The 18885-nt window shown below is 37.3% G+C and overlaps 1 protein-coding gene across 10 annotated transcripts in view; it reads left to right on the plus strand.

Moving 5' to 3' along the window:
• SPEF2 (sperm flagellar 2) overlaps nt 1-18885 on the plus strand; it is a 246864-nt gene that overhangs the window by 162754 nt on the left and 65225 nt on the right. For all 10 annotated transcript variants that reach the window (XR_005210938.1, XM_037799097.1, XM_037799104.1 and 7 more), the window contains 2 exons: nt 5397-5548; nt 8512-8692. Coding sequence is in view for 9 of the 10 variants with exons in the window: in XM_037799097.1 (XP_037655025.1) it covers nt 5397-5548; nt 8512-8692 (333 nt within the window). In the remaining variant the exon portion in view is untranslated. The remainder of the gene's footprint in view (nt 1-5396; nt 5549-8511; nt 8693-18885) is intronic.

Below are 18885 nucleotides of genomic sequence, written 5' to 3' on the forward strand. Positions count from 1 at the left end.
ACAGCTGGTCATGATGACACAGACTTTTTCTTCCACAGCCATGTTCTTCGTGTTAACAACTCTTTTGGGATGTTGGTATCTTCAGGGCTCATTTTGCTCATTCTGTCTGACATAAGCTCCAATTTACCAAGGAAGTTAGATGAAATAATTTTTGCCAAACAAGCACCAGAACTGGGAGCATCCCAAGCAACTGCTCACCTACTTTGTTTCCAGATGTCCCGTAGATATGGAAAGGGACAGCAGAGATGGTGCCTCCAACTAGGTTGTTTACCTCGTCAGCCTCTCAAAGCAGACACCCAAAAGTGGCCAGTCAAAGCCCAGGAAAGCAGCCCTTCCACAGAAGCATGGGATAGATCAAACCCAGAAGGCATTTAATTCCTGGAAATAAAAAGTTTCCTCCTGGATTGGAAAAACAGACTATTCGTCAGAACAACCTGATTGACTAACATTTGCAGCCATGTCTGCATGGGTACTTTTTCCTAAGCAAACAGCAGTGATGGCGAATGGAAAAGGGTATAATTCTAGTCTTCAGTTGACTAACTTACATGAGGAGAAACTGCAGGAAATGAGAATATTTTGCTAACAATCCTAAGAGCTAGCACATAGATGTTTAATAAATGCTTGTTCAACAAGCGACCAATGAATGCTAGTGTTTCCAGCATACAAAGGGGCAAGCCCATTGGGCAGGGGCAGATTGGACCACAGGAGACCTGGAAAGTCAACAAACCTGGGTGACAGGATCAGCTCCACTGATTACTAGCTCTGGGTTCCAACTGGGAGGTTTAAGGAAGTCAGGTTATGAGGACAAGGAATACCTATTCAGGAATGTTAGAGGAGTCTGCATTGGGAAGAGAAAATGGAATTAGAAATAATTCACCTAAACCAGAGGACAGAACTGGGCCGTAACCAGGAGAACAGCCAAATCCACGAGGCATGAATTGTGCAAAGGATTATAGAGAGAGGCCCTAAGCCAGTCTTGGGAGCATTCCTGGGATACCTGTTGAAAATCAGAGATGGAACATTGGGAATAGGTGTGTCAAAAGCTTATGCAAAAATAGCTGAAATCCAATAGTGAAGGCACAGGTGATAGAGAATTTTGGTGAATCGTTCTTAAGAGTCCGGGAAATATATGCCTCTTTTGGAAATATGATTCTTACGTCTTAGCAATACGTAGATTTTGGTTCTGATCTAAGAAACTGCACTGGGACTTAACACCAATTAGGGGAAGAGAAGATAAATGGAATGGCAGAGAATAAACACTAACATTTATTAAGTTCTTACTATGTACACGGCACATATTGATCTAGGGACTTTGCAGGTATGAGCACATTGAACCTTCAGCACCATGCCATGCCACAAGTTATCCTATACTATACTCATTTTATAGAAAAGGAAACTAAGGCAAGTATGGGAGAAATAATTTGTTCAATGTCACACAACTAGTAAGAAGCAAAACTGGGGTTTGGGCTGAGCAAGTCCAGTCCCAGCTGGTACTCTAAATCACTGCTTTATCATCAATGTTGTTCAACTAGTTGAAGGCTTACCACATAGAACAGAAAAGAGCCTTATCCTACACTGATCAATAGTCTCCCAAAAGAACCAGTGTTGGAAATTACATGAGGGTAGGTTTCAGTTGAATAAATGAATAAAACTCCTAATGATTATAACTGTCCTTCAAATAACAGGCTTTTCAGGCAATGAGCTTTCCTGTCCTGGAAGCTCATAAGTAGAGGCTTCTCAGCATGTTTGTGGAGGGCTAGTGTAAAGAAGCCACATAAATTCTTCAAAGATCTGTGGTATTGGGTGAGAGACAGCTAGACAAGTGTTTCCCAAAGTGGGTTTCATAGAACACTAGCTGTTCTAGTTTGCTAATGCTGCCGGAATGCGAAACACCAGAAATGGATCAGCTTTTATAAAAGGGATTTATTTGGTTACACAGTTACAGTATTAAGGCCATAGAGTGTCCAAGGTAATGCATCAACAATCTGGTACCTTCACTGGAGGATGGCCAATGGTGTCCAGAAAACCTCTGTTAGCTGGGAAGGCATGTGGCTGGCCTCTGCTCCAAAGTTCTGGGTTCAAATGGCTTTCTCTCAGGACATTCCTCTCTAGGCTGCAGTTCTACAAAAATGTCACTCTTAGTTGCTCTTGGGGCGTTTTTCCTGTCTTAGCTTCTCTAGAGCAAAAGTCTGCTTTCAACAACTGTCTTCAAACTGTCTCTATCTGCAGCTCCTCTCGCAGCTCCTGGACGTTCTTCAAAGTGTCCCTCTTGGCTGTAGCTCCTCTTCAAAATGTCACTCTCAGCTGCACCGAGTTCCTTCTGTTTGTCAGCTCATTTATATGGCTCCAGTGATTTAATTTAGACCCACCCTGAATGGGTGGGGTAACACCTCCATGGAAATTATCCAATCAGAGTCATCACCCACAGGTGGGTGGGGTGCATCTCCATGGAAACACTCAAAGAATTACAATCTAATCAACACTGATAAGTCTGCCCACACAAGGCCACATCAAAGACAATGGCATTTTGAGGGACATAATACATTCAAACCGGCACAAACCAAGGGCTCTGTGATCCAATGACTTTGGTAAGTGCTACGTATTCTACCCTTCTCTCTCCCTGGAGAAGTGAAAGATATTTATCCTGTAATAAAAAAAAAAAAAAAAAACCTTTTGGTATGTTAACCTGTCATTTCCAAAATTAGTTAGCTTTGGGAAGTTTTTGTTTGTTTATATTATCCCCAGTTAGATGTTCATTATAATAGCACATAGGACAAGTTTTCTACACAATAAATTTTAGAATATGCTATGCTAGATGGATTTTGAGGTTCCTTTCAAGTCTGGGATTCTGTAACAGCTAAGAAAAAATAATAAGAATGCATTATTTACTAGTTATCATAATGTGGGAAGAATCTTGGTTAATTCTTATGTGGAAATCCTGGATATGGTATAGCATCCTATTAAGACAGCTATATTATGAATCAAATTAGGCTCCTTAAAATAAATTAATCTTTTATATAAAATAATCACTATATTAAGGCACAGTTACTATGCTGTCCCATAGTACCAATAGTATTGTGACTCCACTATAGCTAATCCTTATTAAAGAGTTATCTCAGTTAAGAGGGAAAAGAATTTCCCAATTTCTAAATTTACCAAATAGTATAATATTATGGTTTAATGACTAATAATTTTTATAACCTCTCAACACTTTTATTCAATTACCAAAAGTTAATTGTCAATATCCAATCTTTGCTAATTGGGTTTCTGTTTGCATCCTGCTCATTGTAAATGTGCATCGTGCATGTTCTAATGAATATAATTTAGAAAAGTCATTTTATCTCTACTGTTTTACCAAACAGCATGGCAGCTGCAAATGTTTATTGTCAAATTGTGAAATTAGTCAACATATGAATATTTTAAAACTCAATTTTGTTTATCTGCAAGAAAAGAGGAAAATGTTTAATTTTCCTAGTCATCTTGAAATACTAGTTTGTAAAGTTACATAACTATATACTTATGATTTAAAATGCAAATAGACTTTATAAACCATATCCTATAATTTAAAACAGCACATGAATGGTAATTTTATTTGGTAATGTGGATTCAAATTAACCAAATGCATTTCTTCCGGTTTCAGTCATTTAGCTAGAAAAGTTTAATAATGCAGAAAACGGTTCAAGAGTGATTTGGCTTATTCTTTCCTATATATAAAACAAATTTATTGATACTGCCCTTGTCTTTTTTTATAGACTACAGTGTAAAAACAGACTTTTATTTGTTCTAAACTGTGAGTATGGCAGTATGACACTATTTCTTCATGTTTTATGAAATATGTGGTAACATTAACTGCTTGATAAACATGGAGAACCCTTCATAAATATCACTGGTTAGTTTGAATACTGGGTCAGTTTTGTTCTTTTTGTTCTTTAGAAAATATGTTTTCTGTAATAACTTAGATATGATGGACTATATCTTTAGAACTTCAGGTACAAGTTAAAGTGACCCCATAAACTAAAGCAAAGTCTGGATGTCATGTTTACACTACCAAAGAGAAACACAGATATGCCAAATGATCTGGCACCTAATGAGAGAAAGGGTTGGAAGACTCCGGGTCTTCATTTGTGGTACTGAGCCCCGAGCAGAGCCTCAGTATGCATGCATTTCAGCATGACCACAGAGGAAAATGATCTGCGCTGACAGGGGAGTAGCTATCTGCTAATGAGAATGCTCCCCTTGTCCCCAGATCCTCTGTGCTGCTCCATTTCCCTCCAGGAACCTACTGGCAATGCCAGCTGAAGGGTTTAGCCACAAGCACTAGAGGAATGATCTCCCAACATACATATCGAGCAAAATGAAAACTGTGGGAAAAGAACTGTGGGTTATCACTTTATGTCACAGTTGGTCATTTCTCTACAACTAGGCTAAAAAATCCTAGAGGACCAGACCTAGACCCAGTATTTTTGGTATCTCCCAGATCAATCACATGTATCCTATGACATAGATGCCACTCAAATGTTTGTTAATGTGCTGATTGTTGTATATAGGACTGTGCCAGTTTGGATATATTATGTCCCCCAGAAAAAGCCATATTCTTTAATGCAATCTTGTGGGGGCAGAGTTATTAATCTTTTTGACCTCTTGATTGAATGTTTCCATGGAGATTTGACCCCATGCATTCAGGGTAGATCTTGATTAGTTTACTGGAGTCCTTTAAGGGAGCTCACACAGAGAACAGAGAGAGGAAAATGCCCCAGGATATGCTAAGCGAGGATACACACGTTAGACGCTTGCTGATGCTTTGGAGATGCTAGCCCAGAGTTTGCTCCAGAGAAGCTAAGAGACACAAGCACAGTGACAAGTTGGAGAAAGCCATTTTGAAACCAGAACCCTGGAGCAGACACCAGCCATGTGCTTTCCCAGCTAACAGGTTTTCCTGACGCCATTGGCCATTCTTCAGTGAAGGTATCATCTTATTGATGCCTTAGTTTGGACACTTTTATGATTTTAGAACTGTAAATTTGTAGCCAAATAAACCCCCTTTATAAAAGCCTATCCATTTCTGGTATTTTGCATAACAACAGCATTAGCAAACTGGAATGAGGACATAGGAAAAATTGTCAAAAATAATGAATAAAATGTACTACATTGGACTTTGTGATATCAACAGCAGTAGAAATGACATCTGAAAAGTGGGAGCATGTGTAGCAAGTCAGGGGGTGCACTAATTATGGAATATTAGAGTAACACTAGTGGCTGATTCTTTTTTTTAATTTCCAGAACATTAATTTCAACTTAAACACTTTTAGAAGAGTGCTTACAGTGTCCTATATGGGAAATAAATATACATTAAATTGTTTTCTTTTGCGTATTATGTTTCACATTTGCTCTTACAGGCAGAACTGAACCGTTTCCAAGATACAAAGCAACTCCTTCAAGATTATTACAGGGGAATGGAATGCAAAATCCCAACAGACAACAATAAGGGATTTACTCGTGTTCCGTTGGTCCAGCTGGATAGTAAAGACATTTCAGAGAACCAACTTAGGTGAGGCACTTTTGTACTGTGATTGTTTTGAACATAAAGCTTTACAATTTTAAATTATATGTCACTAGTAAAATTCATAATATTTTGCCTTCAAATCAAAAATTCAAAAAAGCTCTTAAAGTTGAAATTTTTTTCTAAATTTGGTTTGCATGAATTGACTTGAGACTATTGATATGTTTTATTGTGTACACTTAGAATATCTCCTTATTTTGTTGCAGAGATACAATGTGTTTTATTATGGGGTGCTTCCACAGACATTGCTGAGGGTATTAGGTAATATATGATATATATATATAAATTCTGAATTCTGAAATAGTTTTGTTCCCAAGAATTTCCAGTAAGAGATTGTGAACCACTACCACTTTTAAGAACAGTCCCAAGCAGCTCTTTGTGTGTATGTGTGTGTGGGGTGGGGGGTGGAAGGTGTCTGTGTAATGTTATGTAAATGAAAATGGAAGGAGTTATGAGTCTTCTTTTACAGATAAGAAAGTTGAGAAACAGTAAAGACTGAGTTAATAATCTAACCAGTTTCAGATTCCTGCCAGCAAGAAAATGAAATTGGTGGTAAGGGTGGAAGAAAAGCATATTTTCAGCCAGATAGTTCTGTGTAATATAAAAGTTTGTAAATAATTGCTTGTATAGACACAATGGGTGAGACTGGGGGAAGAGCAAGTTTCCAAACCCTGGGAAGCTACAAACAGATGGAAAAATGTCTTCAAAAATTGGGTGAGGGATGGAGGTTGTGGAATGGTGGTAACAGTAATTCCTGTGATGTGATTTCAACTATAAAGCACTAAAAGACAGCTAAAACTCAGAGTCAAAATAAATTAAAACAATAAAAAATAAAATCCAAAATAATTAAAAATTAAATAAACCAAAACAACACAAATTGAGTAATTTAATTAATTAATATAATTAAAAATTAAAGTAATATTTTGTCATTGACAGGCCATGAGAAAACAGGAAACTGTAGATATGAAGAGGGAGAAAGCAAGAAGTTAGATTTAAAAAATAACATACAAGCACTAAATGTTTAAATCTCCAATGAGATGATCCATATATTTCATATTGGAAGTAGTGCACTCCTTTTACAAGTGGTTGCACAAACTGTGGGATAGTGACTGTTTTGGAATCAGACAGACTTGATTTGAATCCTGTTTCTGTCACTGACTGGCTATGTATGAGTAAATTCAGCCAATTTGCTTATTTGGGCAAGTCACTCAAACTCTTTAAGCCTTGGTTTCCTTATCTGTAAAGTAGGGTTGTTGTGAAGATTACAGAAAATAAAATCCACCATATCTTAGAATCACAACACTTGTGATCTAGTCCTAGCTCTCAATAAATGGTGACTAATAGTTATAATAGCAAAGTATGGGGATAAATTATTCTTAGTTTCATACAGTATTCTGATTGTGATTATTGCATGTTCTTGGTTTGTTTATTTTACCCTCCCTTATTCCAAAAAGGATTTGAGATGGCCTGAACGTGATAGGGTTATGCATGTGGTCGAAGGTCCATTTCTTTTCTCTGTAGGCTTCTTCCATATGGTCTATCATATCCCTATCAGGCCCATGTGCATGCAAAAACACACAAGGAAAGTGTGTACCCTCTTCTTGATAGAACAAAAGAGAAATGTTTAACCCAGCAAGCTTCTCTTCAAAGAGAACTTTGAAATTGAAAAAAAAAATCAAATGCAGTGTGAACTATCAGATTCATCAAAAGAGGCCAAGGTGAAATATCTAGAGTAGCAGCATATTCTGTTCTTTGCATAAAATAGCAAATCAGGCATATAGTTGGAAAGCTATTAATAGCTTAGTTCTTATTTTCTGCAAAAACAACTCTGCACCAATCTCAACCTCAAATCACTGCTGTGCATATCTACTGGAAGGATCAGTCAATCAATGTATCAATCAACTAACCAATTAACCACAGTCTCATTAACATGTAAAGGAAACAAGCCCTATGCTATGCATTTTCATGTGTCTTATCTACTTTACTCTTCCCCAAAAGCTATTATGATCATGATCGGAATCATCACGTTTATGTTATCCCTTATCCCAACTTGCGTCTGCAGACCAAAGTCTGGTGCCTATTATTACTCCTGACTCTCCTCAATTTTCAACAAAGGTGTCCGTGGGGATCCTGTCTCCCCACACCCACCCTAAGCTGAGAGCCCTTTGCATATTCTGTCACCAAATGTGGACCCCACTCACAATATGCATTCTACCTCGTGGCTCTCTGCCTGCTTCTGTTCACCTTTTCAATCCTGGGATCCTTCAGGGATAGAATGTTCCAAGGAGCAGCTCCAAAATGTCTACTTGGGGACAACAATGTGGTTGAGAGAAGGGGAAGTGAGGGCTTAACTTTCTGTTCACATAGCACTTTACAAAACAAAGAGAAAGACTCCATCATCTATGTTCAATAATGGGGAGGGCTGCTGGAGAACTCCCCACCCACCCCCCAGCACCCAAAGCTTTGTTGTCCCTATGGGATACCCTCTTTCAGACCTCACATCTGTCATATCCTACTTTTTAGCTATCCACTTTAGCTATCATTATTTTAAAGATAATGATAGTCATTATCTTTAAAAAGTGACATCAAACCAAGTGTTGTTTTTCGTGACTGGAAGTTTACACCCTGGTTAGAAGTTTATTCCCTGGATAAATTTAAAAATCGCATTCCTTCATAAATACCATTGCTTAGTCTTCCTCCCATATAATTTCTGAGAATTAAATCTGGAAATTACATTTTGTCATCGTTGCTGTTATCTTAATAAGAGTTTCTAAACTACAAAAAAAATGTGACTATTGTCTTTTATAATCTTGTCTCCATTTAAAGAATTCTAGGAAAACTTTGGAAATGGAAATCGAAGCAAGAAGATAAAATTCACAAAGTAACCTGGTCACAAAAATAGAATTCTGTTGAATAAAATTGCTGTATTTCTGTTTGTTTGTTTCCCACAGAATTCCTCTAGTTTCTCGAATATCCATTTCTCTGGATACAGTTATGTCCAAACCAAAAACAAAAGCAATACTGAAGGGCAAGATTGATTACTCACTAGAAAACATAGAATTAAACTTTGAGGCTGATGAGAAATTGGTAGTGGACACCTGGCAGCAGGCTTCTTTAGCAATATCTCACATGGTAAGCAGAGCTTGTTCTTATATTTCCTTTTGGTAATACCCACTCAGTAGGTACAAAGGTTTTGTTGATATTCTATAAAGAGAAAATTTACACAGTGCCTTCAAGCATTATATAAATGTATACTGTGAAGAAATTTGATTTCTGAAAGAAATAGGAAGTAACGTGATTTGAATTTAAGAGAGGAGTGAGCCAACACTTAATGTTATTTTCTGTGCTGGACCAGGGTTTCCAGTGCAGAGGCCTGAAGGGCCAGTTTGAGTACATGAAAGAGGCATGCCAAGTATAAGGCCAAATGGAGAGCACACCCCTGTTTGTAGGGCAAGTACTCCATTCTGGCCAACTTTGTCATGTAAGAATGAGGCCCAGTGCGGCCAGGTCTTTCAATTTTTCCAAGAAAAGCCAGAAATTCAGATTTTTATGTGAAATCTACTGATGTTAAAATGTTAAAAATGAAATAACCTTTTAAAAATACTCTGCTTCTCTGCTGGTCATTTTACATATGCCGTTTAAGTACTACAACCCTCTTTACGGTGGAAAAACTTAGGTTCAGAAACATTAGAATACTTGCCAAAGGTTTATCCAGCAGGTAAGTGTCAGAAATGGGATTCGAACCCAGATCTAGATGACTTCAAAGTTCATGTCTTTCCACACACTACACACACCTGGGAGGTGAAAGAAATAATCCCTGCTTGCAAGTTGCTTATTCCAAATGAAAAAGGAAAAGAAGGGCATACACATAAAATCAGAATCAAGCAGAGGAATTCACACCACTCAGAAGGCACATTCAGAGTTTGACTCAGATGACCGCAGTTCCCTCATCCTCCAGGTCCACATGCTTTCTATTTTTGTTCTGAGCCGAGCCTTCTTCGAGTTTCCCCAAAATATCCCATTCAAACAGAAAGCAGCATCAACTTGCCAAAAGATCTCACGGAAGAGGTGGTAGGGGAGCTTACATCACAAAATCAACAATTAAAATACCCAATTGGGAATTTTCAAAATCCCATCAGTGTCACTTGCCTCCAGAGTTCTTTTCATTGGCCTTCTCACACAGCAGCCTCAGTGTCCCCCTTCTCTCCCGCCTCCCTTCTTTACTTTCTTCTCACTCTTTCCTCCCTCTCAGAAGCAATTGCAAACTCCTCTGTCTTACTGTTTTTCTAAACTTTTATTGTGGATTTTGATACACATAAGGAAAATGCATGAACCATAATTGCATAGTTTAATGACCCCACATAAACACGCATACAGCCATCATGGGGGGGATAATGGAACAAAGTCAGCACCTGCCGGGTCCTTCTTGTGCCCCTTCCCAATCATAATCCCCTCATCCCCATTAAAGGGCAGCAACATGCCTTTTTAGTAAGCATTTCCTTGATTTTCTTAAGAGTTTTATTGCCCAAGTTTGTATCCCTAAGTAGTATAGTTTAGCTTTGCCTGATTTTGAACTTTAAATAAATGGACCCCTACCTTTTGTCTCTCTTGTGTCTTCTTTTACTCAACATTATGTGTGAGATTCATGCCATACTGTTGAGTGTAGCTGCAATTTGTTCGTTTTCATTGCTGTATAGTTTTCATTATGTGAATTAATCACAATATTTAACCAATCTGCTATCAATACACATTTGAGTATACAGTTTGGGGCCATTATGGATACTGCTGCTATGAACTTTCTTGTACACATCCACATTACACAAGTGTACACATACTTGTTGGGTATAGATTCAGGAATATGAGATATCTTCAACTTTAGTAGATAAAATTGTGTCTAATACTTCAGCATTCATAGTTCATACTAAACCACTTCCCCATTTCACTGCAGTATCATCGTTCTCATAAATCAGGGACCACATATGTGGTTCTGCTACGTTGCTCTATTTGTTTCTCCTTGTACCAATAGCACATCAGTACTATGCAATTTATTTGTTACCTAGATGACTGTTAGAGCAAATCTTCCAACTTTGCCATCCATTGAGAGTGTAGTAGTTATTCTTGCTTCTTGCCTTTCCACATAGATTTTATAATCAACTTGTAAAGAGTCACGAATGTTGGCTGTTTAATTTTTTTCAGATATGATTTATCAGATTTTGGAAGTTCCCTTCCATTTCTAGCTTGCTATGAGTTTTTTCCTCCATGAGTGGAAGTATCAAATGTTTTCTTCTGCACCTATTAAGATGAGTTTATGATTATTTCTCAGTTTCTGATAATGTGAAAAATTATACTGATTGATGTTCTAATGTTAAATTTATACTTGCATTCCTGGAGTAAACTCAACATTGTAATGAAACATTATCCTTCCTATATGTTGCTGGATTTGTTTTGCTAATAATTTGTTTAGGATTTTTGAATCTTTGTCATCTTTTAGTACCATGGTAATACTAACCTCATAAATCAAAGTGGGATGTGTTTCCTCCCTTTCTTTACTTGAAAGATTCTATGGAAGTTGAGATTATTTCTTCTTGAAATGTTTGATAGCATTCACTGGAAGCCATCTAGGCCTGGAGTTTTGTAGGAAGTGTCTGGGTTTTCTCTGTGTGTTTTTTTTTTCTTTTCTTTTTTTAGCTTTTCTAAAGATTCATTTGCTTTAATAGCTACAAGTTGCTTTGTGTTTTGTGTTTTGTGTTTCTTCTTAAAAGAAACTTGAGTTACTTTTGTTAAATTGAATTTTGCTAGGAATTTTTCCATTTCACATTTTTCAAATTTATTGGTATGAAGTTGTTTATAATATCCTCTTATGTTTGTATTCATATCTATAATATCTATTCCATGTCCCTTTATCAATCCTGATGTTGATTATTTGTGTTTTTCTGCTTCCTTAATCAGATTAGACAAAAGCTCATGAATTTTATTAATATTTTGAAAGAACTAACTTTTAAGTTTATTGATTCACTTTACTGTGTGTTTTTGTTTTTTTTAATTTTATCTTTTTTTCCACCCTTCCATTTTTCTTGGGTTTACTTCATCCTTCTTTCTCTAGAGCTTTGATATGGATGATAGTTTATTAATTTTCAGTATTTATTCTTTTCTAATATGTGCATTTTCAATTATAAACTTCCCCCTGTGACCTACTTAACTATATTTCAGATGTTTTGAAACAATGTTATTTTCATCATCCAGTTCAAAGCATTTTGAATGTGTGTGTGTGTTTTTTTAATTGAGATTGTTCACATACCATACAACTATCCAAAGATCCAAAGTGTACAATCAGTTGCCGATGGTACCATCATACAGCTGTGCATCCATAACCACAATTAATTTTTTTTCAATTTTTAGAACATTTTCATTACTCCAGAAAAAAATAAAGACAAAGACAGGAAACTCAAATCCTCCCATACCCCTAACCATCCCCCCTCCATTATTGATTCATAGTTTTGGTATAGTACATTTGTTACTGTTGATGAAAGAATATTAAAATACTACTAACTGTAGTATATAGTTTGCAATAGGTATATTTTTTTTCCTATATGCCCCTCTATTATTAACTTCTAGTTATAGTGTCATACATTTGTTCTAGTTCATGAGAGAGATTTCTAATATTTGTACAGTTAATCACGGATATTGTCCACCACAAGATTCACTGTTTTATACATTCCCATCTTTTAACCTCCAACTTTCCTTCTGGTGACATATGTGACTTTGAGCTTACCATTTCCACCACATTCACAGATTATTCAGCACTGTTAGTCATTCTCACAGTGTCCTACCATCACCTCTGTCCACTTCCAAGCATTTAAGTTCACCCTAGTTGAACATTCTGCTCATAATAAGCAACCGCTCCACAGTTTTTAGCCCCATTCTATATCCTGGTAACTTATATTTCATGTCTATGAGTTTACATATTATAATTAGTTCGTATCAGTGAGACCCTGCAATATTTGTCCTTATGTGTCTGTCTTGTTTCACTCAGCATAGTGTCCTCAAGTTTTCTTCATCAGCCCATTATTTTTAAGATGATTTTGTTCACACACCATACATTCCATCCTAAGTAAACAATCGTTGGTTCCCTGTATAGTCATGTGTTTATGTATTCAGCACCATCACCACTATCTATATAAGGACATCTCCGTTTCTTCCACAAAGGAGGAGGAAGAGTCAAAGAAGGTAAAAGGACAAAAGAAAAAGAAAAAAGAGAGAAAAAAAAAATACCTGCCAGCTAGAAAGCAACAAAAGGAAATATAGCATTAAACTAAAGTAGAAGAAAGAGTCAGACAACATCAACAATGCCAGGAGTCCCATACCCTTCCCCCATGTCCTGCCCTCCCCCTCCCATATGCATTTAGCTTTGGTATATTGCCTGTGTTATATTAAAGGAAGCATAATACAATGTTTCTGTTAATTACAGTCTCTAGTTTACATTGATGGTATTTTCCCCCCAATCCCACCCTATTTTTAACACCTTGCAATGTTGACATTCATTTGTTCTATCTTATGTAAAAACATATTTGTACCTTTTTATTACAATCGTTGTGCACTCTAGGTTTCACTGAGTTATACAATCCCAGTCTTTATCTTTCCTCTTTCATTCTGGTGTCCCACATGGTCCTAACTTTCCTCTTTCAACCATGCTCACAGTCCTCTTTGTTCACTGTACTTACACTGTTGTGCTACTATCTCCCAAATTTGTTTTCCAAACCTCTCACTCCTGTCTTTTCCTTTCTGTCTGCAGTGGTTCCTTTAGTGTTTCCTGTAGAGCAGGTATCTTGTTCACAAACTCTCTCATTGTCTGTTTGTCAGAGAATATTTTAAGCCCTAACCCTCATATTTGAAGGACAGTTTTGCCAGATATAGGATTCTTGGTTGGTGGTTTTTCTCTTTCAGTATCTTAAATATATCACCCCATTTCCTTCTTGCCTCCATGGTTTCAATTAAGAAATCCACACATAGTCTTATCAAGCTTCCTTTGTATGTGATGGATCGCTTTTCTCTTGCTGCTTTCAGGATTCTCTCTTTATCTTTGACTTTTGATAATCTGAATATTAAGTGCCTTGGCGTAGGCCTATTCAGATCTATTCTGTTTGGGGTATGCTGCACTTCTTGAATCTGTAATCTTATGTCTTTCATAAGAGATGGGAAATTTTCATTGATTACTTCCTCTATTCTTGCTTCTGCCCCTTTTCCTTCCTCTTCTCCTTCTAGGATACCAATGACATGTACTTTCCTGCATTTCATTTTATTCTTAAGTTCCCAGAGACATTGCTCATATTTTTCCATTCTTTTCTCTATCTGTTCTTTTGTGTATAGGCTTTCAGGTGCCTTATTCTCCAGTTCCTGAGTGTTTTCTTCTGCCTCTTGAGACTCTACTGTTGTATGTTTCCATTGTGTCTTTCATCTCTTGTGTTGTGCCTTTCATTTCCATAGATTCTGCCAGTTGTTTTTTCGAACTTTCGACTTCTACCTATGTACCCCCAGTGTTTTCATTATATACTTCATCTCTTTTGCCATATCTTCCCTAAACTTTTTGAATTGATTTAGTATTAGTTGTTTTAATTCCTGTATCTCAGTTGTGTAAGTTTGTACCTTTGACTGGGCCATAATTTCGTTTTTCTTAGCGTAGGTTGTAGTTTTCTGTTGTCTAGGCATCTGGTTTCCTTGGTTACCCCAATCAGGTTTTCCCAGACCAGAAAAGGCTCAGATCTTGGAAGGAGGGAATGGTATCCTGTTTCCCTGAGGGTGTCTTAGAAGATTGGTACATGCTGTGAGGCCTCAAGACACTGTGCTTTTCCACCCAGCAGATGGAGCCTGTCAGCCTGTAGCTCCAGGCTGGTATAAGGAGGTGTGGCCTGTGGCTGTTTTTCCCCAAGTTCTGGGGTCCAGTTCTGAATGGAAGGCAGGTAGTAGAGCTGGGCCCCACCTCTTTCCTCTTAGGGAAGATAGCCCCCCTAGGGAGAGGTCATTAGCATTTGAATAGACTCTCTGCCTGTGGTGTCTCCACCTTTGTCTGGGTCAGAGTGCTGGGAACTGAAAATGGCCAAGGCTTTCTCCACTGAGCCAGAAAAGGGACAAAAAGCCCCCTTCAGGGCCAGTCTGTGGCCACCCTCCAGCTCTCTAAGGTCAGTCATCACCAAAAGCCTCTGTCTGCTTGTTAGGAATTAGTAGCTTGTATTGAGCAGCCCACGCATGTTAATTAAAACCCCAGTTGGAGCTCAGCTGAGCTATATTCATTTGCTGGGAGAGTGCTGCTCTCTAGCACCAGGAGGCTTTGCAGTTCAGGCCATGGGGGGAGGGGGCTCCCGGCTTGGATCTGCAGTTTTTACTTATAGATTTTATGCTGCGATCTCAGGCATTTCTCCTAGTTCAGGTTGGTGTATGATGAGTGGACAGTCACATTTGTCCCCTGCAGTTATTCCAGCTTATTTACCCATTGTTCCTAGTTGTTTATTAGTTGTTCCAGGGGAACAAACTAGCTTCCGTGCCTCTCAATACCACCTTCTTCTGTCCTGAATGTGTGTTTTTAATTTTGAAAATATTGTGAATTTTCTTTTTGTTATTGATGTCCAGCTTAATTACGTTTTAATCAGAGAAAGTACTCTCTGATTTAAATCCATTGACTTTTTTTGAAATTTGCTTTATGGTCAATTTTAGAAATATTTTGTATGTCCTTTAAAAAACGTATGCATATATATGTGTTTATATATATTTTTTATTTTGTTCTTTGAATAATCAAGAGAAGTGAAAAAAATCAACCAGTATGATTGTGTATTTTGTTTACTTCTCTTTATAGTTTTGTCCATTTCTGCCTCATACATATTTGAGACCATAAAATTTTACGTGCATTAAGATTTTAAAATGTTAAATCTTTCTGATGAATTGAAACTTTGCTTATTATAAGGTGGTCTTTATCTAAATTTTTTTCTTAAATTACATTTTCAGATATTGCTTACATGGCATATCATTTTTCATTCATTTATGTTCATCCTTTCTGTATCTTTTCTTCTTTCCTCCCCTTCCATTACTGTGGATGTAATGCATTCTCAATTCTATTCTCTTAATGGCTACCTAGGAACTGCACTATGAATGTTGCCTCATCAAAGTCTAATTGATATTTAGTCAATAATTCTTTATGTAATTCATAGGGTAAATACTATGTGGATAGTAATAAATGTATTATTTCCAAACTAACAGAGGGGAGAAAATGGAGTAATTTTGAAATATTCAATCCAAAAGAAAAGAAGAAAAGACAGAAATAGAAACTAAGCAGGAAAAATAGAAAGCACATAGTAAAATGGTAGCCTTATACCCCAAATATGTCAGCAATCATGTTGAATGAAAATGAGCAAAATGATTCAATTAAAAGAGATTGTTAGATTATTAAAAACAACAGCAACCAGAGAAGCAGTATATGATGCTTACAAGGATGCAGAAGTGATTTTCCCTCATTGACCAGTGAAGAAAGTGTCCTCCAGTAGCCACAATAAAGTCCCAAACCCTTGACCTAGAGGCTCAGCGCTCCATGTCCTGCCCAGTATCACCTTGCTTAGCCCTCTTGTAAACAGACCACATATTGTTTATTATGTATTTCATGGGCAATATCAATTTTAAGGCAATGGCTAGTGCTATTTTCCCTCCTAAAATAAGCCTACCTCCCTTCTATTTGCCTAAAATATGCTCCTTCAGTTCTTATAGCAGTTATTTTCTGTCGCACTCATTTGGCTCTTAGTATTTAGGAAATTATTTTTAATGTTTATCTTGTTAGATGTTTTCAGCAAGATTCCAGTAATAGTTTCCTAAGGCTGCTGTAACAAACTACCAGAAACTTGGTGGCTTAAAACAACAGAAATTTATTCTCCCACAATTCTGAGGCCAGAAGTCCAAAATCAAGGAGTCTGCAGATCATCACCCTCCAAAGTCCCTAGGGAAGAATTCTTCTGGGCCTCTTCCTGTTTCTGATGGCTCTAGGCATTCTTGAGCTTCTGGCTGCCCAACTCCAGTCTCTGCTTCTGTCTTTACATGGCCTTGTCCTCTTCTGTGTCTGTGTCTTCTCTTTCTGTCTATTCAAGTCTCCCTCTGCCTTTCTCTTATAAGGACACTGGGTACTGGATTTATTGCCCACACAGATAATCCAGGATGATCTCATATCAAGATCCTTAACATAATTAAATCTGCAAAGACTTTTTGCCCAAATAAGTCACACTTACAACTTCCAGGAATTTGAACATGGATATATCAACTGGAGGCGGGGGTGGGGGGTGAGCACCATTCAACTCACTATAATCCCCAACTAGATTCTCAACCCCTAAGGGCAGGACTCTTATTTAATAGCTTTTAAAATATACCTTGCACCTAGGATAACACCCACATCTAACATAATAATCCAAAGCCCTCAGTACAGTCTTGAGATATCACTGCTGCTGCTACTGCTACTGCTGCTGATGCTGCTGATGCTGATGCTGATAATCCTCACAAAGACCACAACTACCAAGTGCCAGAGAGTGGGAAACCTGATCTTTCTGTTATCAGTCGTCTTTGAGGTCTTAATAGTATAGGAGCAATGAGAAAAATGTGAGTTATATTCTTATTCTCAATTTTAATTGAGCCACGAAGACATAATCTACAAACTTTATGAATCTCATTAGAATTAGCTGGGGAAAATGACATTTTTAAAAACTATATTATTAGAAACAAAGAATCCTACATTATGCAAACATATATGGAAACATGTATGCTACATGTTGCTATATGATTTGAAACAAACTACTTAACTTCTCTGAGTTTTCATTTCCTTATATGTAACATGGGGCACATTCTACCTTGTCTTTCCTTTCTTGTTTGGTTGAAATGATCCAAAGAAACAATGTACATGAAAGGGCTTCAAAAGCTGTAAATATTACAGATCATTATGTTAAGAAAATTATTTCAGATTAAACCATTTTTCTTATGGATTTAAAAAATATCACAGGAGAGGAGGGAGATTTTTCAATAATTATTTAATATTGCTAATAATTGTATTGCATCTTGATTTTATGAGTTTCTAATAGATATTAAAGACTATAATGTCACATGACCTTAAGGGACCTTGGAATTTCAAATGAGAATAAATTGTTGCAGGAGAACAGTGCCACCTGATATCGGCACAATACAAATGAGAGCGTTTTTTCTCACAGCAGTTTTACCAGGAGCTATTTACTTAGTACTCTGTTTTAATTTTTAGCAAAACTTTCTTCTAAATAGCAGGTATAGAGTGATTTCAAAGAAACAAGTCATATTTAACACCCACAGTGTCAAGGCACTATTTCAAAGCCTTTCCCTAGCCTTACAAGCTAGATTACTGTATGTTTTGTGAATTATGTTAATTTTTGAAAAAGACCAAGAGGTCTTTGAGGGAATTGACCCAGAAAAGTAAAGATGATGATAATTATCATCATCATCATCATCACAAGGTTGTTTACAAAGTAGAAAATCCAATTTTAGAGGAAATTGCTAACCTGTCGTGCTTTGCAAGAACAGATTCAAAAGTGAATTGCTTGTAATTGAGGGGGGATTGTTAAAAAGTCTGCTTTCAGCAATACCAAGAAATTGAAAGGACAGCATATAGCATGAAATCCATTTTTATCAAAGGGGCATCTGACTGACAAACTAAAAAAGAAAAGAAACTGGCTCAATCTCTGTAACCTTTCTATGTCCCTCCAGGGTTCTGCTGAGATTGAAACAGCTATGGGTGCCTTCTGTGGTATATGATTATTTTAAAAGAAATTCCATCAATTAATAAGCATTTCCTGGGCATCCCCTACAAGTGCAGCCACAGGTGCTCACAGTTATGGAGAACTCAAAGTACGACTGATTCAACTCTGGAGAGCCTTCCCATTTGGAGAATAGAGTGTGACTTAATTAGTACTCCTAGAATGGCTGGGGACAGTTCTTGAGCCATGTGATATGAAGTGTGGCAGGAACGTGGAGACAGCAGAAACTGACTGGTCTTTCTCACCCTCAAGGCTGTAAATTTCTTCGAGATAGAGATGGTATCTTATTCACCTTTCTATTCATTCCATCAATCATCTTCTTTCTCTTCCCATCCCCTTACCCCATTCTCCTCTAAAATAACATCAGGCTAGGATACAGTAAGTGTATTAATAACTAAGTCCCCATGGACCCCTCTGTCTTCATCAGCTGCTTTACAGAGATTTTAAAGTTTTCAGCCATATGTTGCTGCTGTCTCCCCAGTATGTGCATAGGTTTTATTTCTTCCTTTTGGGCTTCTTTTC

Source organism: Choloepus didactylus, chromosome 11 (assembly GCF_015220235.1).
Source record: "Choloepus didactylus isolate mChoDid1 chromosome 11, mChoDid1.pri, whole genome shotgun sequence".
In the NCBI taxonomy this organism is placed as follows: Eukaryota; Metazoa; Chordata; class Mammalia; order Pilosa; family Megalonychidae; genus Choloepus; species Choloepus didactylus.